This window comes from Humulus lupulus, chromosome 3 (genome assembly GCF_963169125.1).
Source record: "Humulus lupulus chromosome 3, drHumLupu1.1, whole genome shotgun sequence".
NCBI classification, from domain to species: Eukaryota; Viridiplantae; Streptophyta; class Magnoliopsida; order Rosales; family Cannabaceae; genus Humulus; species Humulus lupulus.
Window position 1 is genome coordinate 54333015 of NC_084795.1, and position 5743 is coordinate 54338757.

At 34.5% G+C, this 5743-nt stretch overlaps 1 protein-coding gene across 1 annotated transcript; it reads left to right on the top strand.

Moving 5' to 3' along the window:
- The first annotated feature begins 1246 nt into the window (after positions 1-1246).
- Positions 1247-5474, top strand: LOC133822715 (uncharacterized). The gene is made up of 7 exons (XM_062255147.1): positions 1247-1705; positions 2615-2862; positions 2964-3086; positions 3245-3361; positions 3846-4028; positions 4487-4628; positions 5003-5474. Exons 1-7 carry the CDS (start codon positions 1300-1302, stop codon positions 5170-5172), a joined length of 1389 nt encoding a protein of 462 aa, XP_062111131.1. The 5' UTR covers positions 1247-1299; the 3' UTR covers positions 5173-5474.
- The last annotated feature ends 269 nt before the right edge of the window (positions 5475-5743 follow it).

Genomic DNA, 5743 nt, shown 5'->3' on the forward strand with positions numbered 1-5743 from the left:
TTTATTTTATTTGTGAGATGTATTCATTTTTAGAAAGCTGAGAGAGAGAGGTCTGTATATGTGAGGAAAGAGTTTCTTCTGAGTGTTTGAGAGTTCTTAGAGTATTGTGTGAAAGTTAAGGTGTATGGTTCAACAGAAGCCTTGGCTGGATTTTATACTCAAGAAATAGTCGCTCAAAGAAGAGTTTAGATCTCTGTGATTAGGCTTGTAATCTGATCTTTATAGTGGACTAGCTCTGCTGGATATAGGCAACAAATTGTTGCTGAACGAGGATAATTTCGGTGTGTTCTTTCCATTATTTGTTTTTTATTTCTCTTTGCACTCTAACTGTTTGAATTAAGTTCTGGTTTGCATTTACGTTTTTCCAGATTTGTTGCATCTGTGAGTTTTGGTATTGAATCTACGTTCAACAAAATTCTAGTTTATATTAGAGTTTTCTAGATTTATTGCATCTTTAAGTTTTGGTGTTGAATCTACATTCAACAAAATTCTAGTTTATATTAGAATTTTTCAGATTTGTTGCATCTGTGAGTCTTAATGTTGAATCTATCTCAACAATTCTCCTAATTATTTTGCTGGTTGTTTTATTCTCTAAATATGGATTTTGTTTGATTTGACACTTTGAGTTTACTATTGGGTTTTTTCTTCTCCCGGTCATATAGATGATGTTGATCATTTGAATCAACTATATAGGATCCCTACATTTTAATAATTTTGCATCTTCTTTTAGATACTTTAAGTTTGATATCTTATTTCCTAAAAGCATTCCTAAATTATGAAGAACACTTTGCCTATAAAGCTTTTCATAATTAAGTTGTGCATTTATTTGGTTAGAAGAATGTACTACATTATAATATTTTCGATGAATTTAATTCATTACTGAAGGGGAAAAAAAAAGAGTTTAAATACTTTGCCGAAAATTTTCTTTTTATTTTTTATTGCGCTTATATTTATTTTCCCCCACTTATTAATTATTTCAAAAAAATGTATTTAGCATGAAAAAAAATATCTAATTGGTAAAAGATAACATGTTCCAATTTTAATGATCCTAACACTGTCACCCGAATACCGTGGAACGACAGCTTGTTCGTTTCGATGCAGTCCAAACAACATTTTATGGCATTTTGGGAACCCACTAGTAACAGTTGTCAGTTACATACCTTTTCATAAGGGTATTATAGTAATTTCAGGAAATCGGCCTTTGTCTGAAAAAAATCTTCGCCACGTGTTAAAAAACATTTGGTTAACGATCTCAGTTGGCAGTCTCTCGAGAGTGAGAGCTCTCTCCGAGCTTCTGCCATGGCTTCCCAATCACTCTGTGGATGGTCATGTTCCTCACCAACTTCTTCCACTGTTAAGCTTTATTCTTCTTCTTCTTCTTCGTTGTGCAGGCCTTTTATGTTCTTTGCCTTCTACACAGCTCCATCAAAACGACATCGTTTCAGAGCTTCCTTTTTACGAGATTCCACTTCGTCGCCCCGGGCTGCTAGTTCCAAACAAGGACTAAGGAAGTCCGTACGAGTTGATTGCCCGTGTTCGAGCTCGAACTCGGACACGAATTTGGGAAATCGATCAGAAAAACAAAGGAAGCCAGACCTGAGTTTCAAGACCTTGTTTGCGAAGCGATCTCTCTGGAGGAGGATATTTTTTGCGTCCAAGAAAGTTAGGAGCATCATTTTGCTCAATGTCGTCACTCTCGTTTATGGTAATCCGTCTATTTTATATATTTTATAATTGAATTAATAATTGATGGGAAAGGGAGAGAATTATGGGTTTTCTACTGTAAGCCACTGTTTTCTTCTGCACATGAAGAATTCTGGCATGCTTCATTTTTGTTGAAGTGGGAGAATTTGGTATTTTCTAATGTTTAGCTTTGATTCGATTCATGCCAACTGTTTTATATCAACTGTGATTTGAGGATTTAAATTGAATCTTTCGTGGTGGTGTTATCAAGTCTATAAAAGATGAATTATAGTTGCGGTTTAAATGGAAAGTTTAGGGTATTTAAAAAACGCAAGTAGGTCAAAGTCGGTAATTTTATGCTTTCCCTCTTTTTTGGTTACTTATTTCAGCTTTAATCCAGGGGATTGCAGTTGTTTGTCTTATGGGCTCTACCAGAATTATGCCACATTTAGTTTACAAATGATTTGTGTGGTGTGGTGCTTTGGCAATGCTATTCGAGTGACAGGAAACGTTGAAGTTTCTATCAAATTATGCGAAATGTGATATAGTTTCTTTTGGAAAGGGGAATTGGGAGTAAAAACCACTTCACATATAAAGCTTACGATTAAGAATTTGAATTAGTGTGAATGAATTATGTTGATAGTTGCTTCTTTTGTCATTGCCTGACCTTGCTTTTCATGTATTTGTGTTTGATCATTTTCATATATGCAGGTTGGAGTAATAGCAGGTCCAACAATATGCCAGATTTTTTTTAATTTGTACTTAGTCATTGTTGTCTGGTTCATGGTTTTGATAAACTGATAAGCAATTTTGTTATTTGATGGCTATAACTAGTTGTCTGTGAGCTTTTTACAACACGACAGACAATTCTTCATATAATGCTATGAAAGTTTATGCCATGACTTCAACTTTTAAAATTCTCTTGCTGTAGCCAGCAGCATCCCAGTTGTGAAAGAGGTTGAAGCAATAGTTGATCCAGCATCGTTCACTGTTGTGCGATTTGCCTTGTCTGCCATCCCATTCATCCCATTTGTACTGCGATCAGTATCACAAAATGACGTTGATACCCGTAATGCCGGAATTGAGTTGGGTTTCTGGGTTAGTCTAGGATATATGATGCAGGCAGTAGGGTTGCTTACATCTGATGCAGGGCGTGCATCCTTTTTATCAATGCTCACAGTAAGTTTTTAGAGTTAATATCAACATTATCGCAAATCCTTTTGATCTGCGAGGGGGTACCTGAAGGTACAATTTTGGCATACTTTGGGTGAATTGATCAGGTAATTGTGGTTCCATTGCTTGATGGTATGCTAGGAGCAGTAGTTCCTGCCCGTACTTGGTTTGGAGCTCTTATGGCTATCTTAGGAGTTGCATTGCTGGAATCGAGTGGATCTCCCCCATGTGTAAGTGAATTTAGTTTGTGTGGATATTTTGTGATTATAAATATTTTGAGGGAAGCTAGCTAAATTATATCTTACTAGCAAATTTCACACACTTAGTTGATCAAAGGTAACATTTTACTCTCTCTCTCAAGAGTCTATTTTATTATGAACTTTTTCAGGTTGGAGATCTTTTGAACTTCTTAAGTGCGCTTTTTTTTGGTGTGCATATGCTAAGAACTGAACATATAGCAAGAAGCACCGAGAAGGAGAAATTCTTAGCTCTCCTTGGATATGAGGTTAGTGTACAAGTATATATAAATATACAAGAAGCTTTTTATGTAGGGGCATTACTTTTGCACTTTCAGTAGATGCGTTTTCTATTTCTGGTACTTGGATAAATTATAACCCAATTTTTTGGACAACGTACATGATAGTTATAATAGATACCTCGACAATTTTCGAGAAATTCTGAGTAGTTTACAGTGGCAAAATCAAAGTTCAAACAGTCTGCTTTCTACGCGTATAAAAAAAAATCCATCACGCGTGCAACTGACTGTTTGAGCTCTTATTTCGGTACCGTAAATTATTCAAAATTTCTCAAAAATTGGTGAGATACATGTTTTAACTATAATATACGTCATCATTAAAAAAAAAAAAAAAAAAAAAGAGTTTTAATTTCTCAAAGTGCCGAAAATAAAAAACGCCAATGTGACAAGAGTAAAAGTGATGCCTCTACCTAAAAAAAATCTTAAAGTTCCAAATTTTCTGTTGTCTACTCAGGTATGTGCTGTTTCCGTCTTGTCAACAACATTTTATCTTGTTGGAGGTTGGTCAGGGGGCTTACAAGAATATGATCCATCATTATGGACGTGGACAAACTTTTGGAATTGGATGGTTGCTTTCCCTTGGATACCTGCATTATACACTGGCATTTTCTCATCTGGGTTATGCTTATGGGGAGAGGTATGTTATTTACTCTCAGTCTTTTATAAAGAAATAAATTTCGAAGACATTGGAAGTTAACTTATCTGGTCTACCCCTAAACGTTCAAGTTCACTTCACTTCATTCCTAGAAAATGTTTTTAAAAAGTTCATTTCACTTTATTCGGATGACTCGATTGGCTATGTAAGCATCGTGAGCTCTCTCTTTGCAATATGGCTACCGATAGTCATTAATGTGTCCTTAAAATAACAACTCTTTTGGTGCCTTTTTACCTGAGGAAAGGAAGCTGAAGCTGTAGGACAGGAACATGAAATAATAGAATTAATAAATCTCTGGCCTTTACTGCCTACAGTTTAGGTTTTTTCCATGCTGAGTATTTAAATTTAACAAGACATTGCCATGTCACTATTGTACTGTTTTTTCTATCTTGTTTGCACCCTCCAATTGTAACATTTCTAACTGTAAGCTTTATGTACAGATGGCTGCAATGCGTGATGTGTCAGCTACAGAAACTGCAATTATTTACGCCTTGGAGCCAGTCTGGGGTGGGGGTTTTGCATGGTTTCTTCTCGGCGAAAGGTGGGGTACTGCAGGTTGGGTTGGGGCTGCTCTTGTTCTAGGTAAAACTATCTTTATTTGTAAACAACGTCTCGAGAATTTTTTTGTTGTTCAAATTCAAGATCTGCAATAGGCTTAACTAGTCACAAACTTTTCATGGGTTATTATTTTTCAACTGTATTACATCTAAGCATAAAAATAAAAATTTGAATATTTGAGTGAAATGTAGTTCTTGTTGGTGGGTTAGTCCTTTATCAGTTTCTGTTACTCTTTCTAAATACTGATAAAAATGAGATTTAATCTAGACTATCTAGTCCTTGGATTCTTAATTTAGTATGTCTAATTTATGTATCTTTTAAGTTATGGTGTCTAATTTTGGTTCCTAATTATTCACAAAACTCTATTTATTATAATAAGGGTTCTTATTATTATTCAGGTGGAAGCTTAACCATGCAAATATTAGGGTCCTTTCCTTCTAAATCTGATGAAGATGAAAGTATAGATGAGAAATTGGACATGGCACAGCTTTCAGACAAGCGTAATGGACTTTCTGCTTCTCCCGTTATTGTCAGTTCTAGAAAGGATGTTTCTGATTTGTTAAAGTAGGTGAAGTTGCTTTCCCAATTGAAGAAATGTAGGCTAATTCTTCTAAGATCTTGTTGTAATTTTATATATAGAGTTGTTACATTTGTGTTTATTTTGTATATAGTTGTTGGAGGCATGAGAAGCTTTCAGCCTTACAAGTATACTTATATACATAAACATAACTAGGTTGTATTAGAGCTTAGGTATGTATACACACTATTTTTATGTTTTTATATCGTAATAAAATATAAGTTCTTATAACTGGAATGAAAAGATTATGTTTGTAGCTCAAAGAAAGAAAAGTTGTTTCTAATTTTATTTTATCAAGTGCTTAGAATGTGATTCTACTAAAATCAATTTGCGTCCCATATCTTTTTTATAGAGCTTTATTTAAAATATTAATAACCGAAGCCTCTACATCCTTATTGCCAAATCCTGTTAAATTTCACAATCATCAATTTACTAACAAGCTCAAGCTCAATTAGTGATGATCAAAAATAAATTTCACTAGGATTGTAGTCTCTCACAAAACCACCCTAAATTGTTGTTGTATATTGTAGAAATAATCTGAATTATTAGTTAGTGTTTTCCA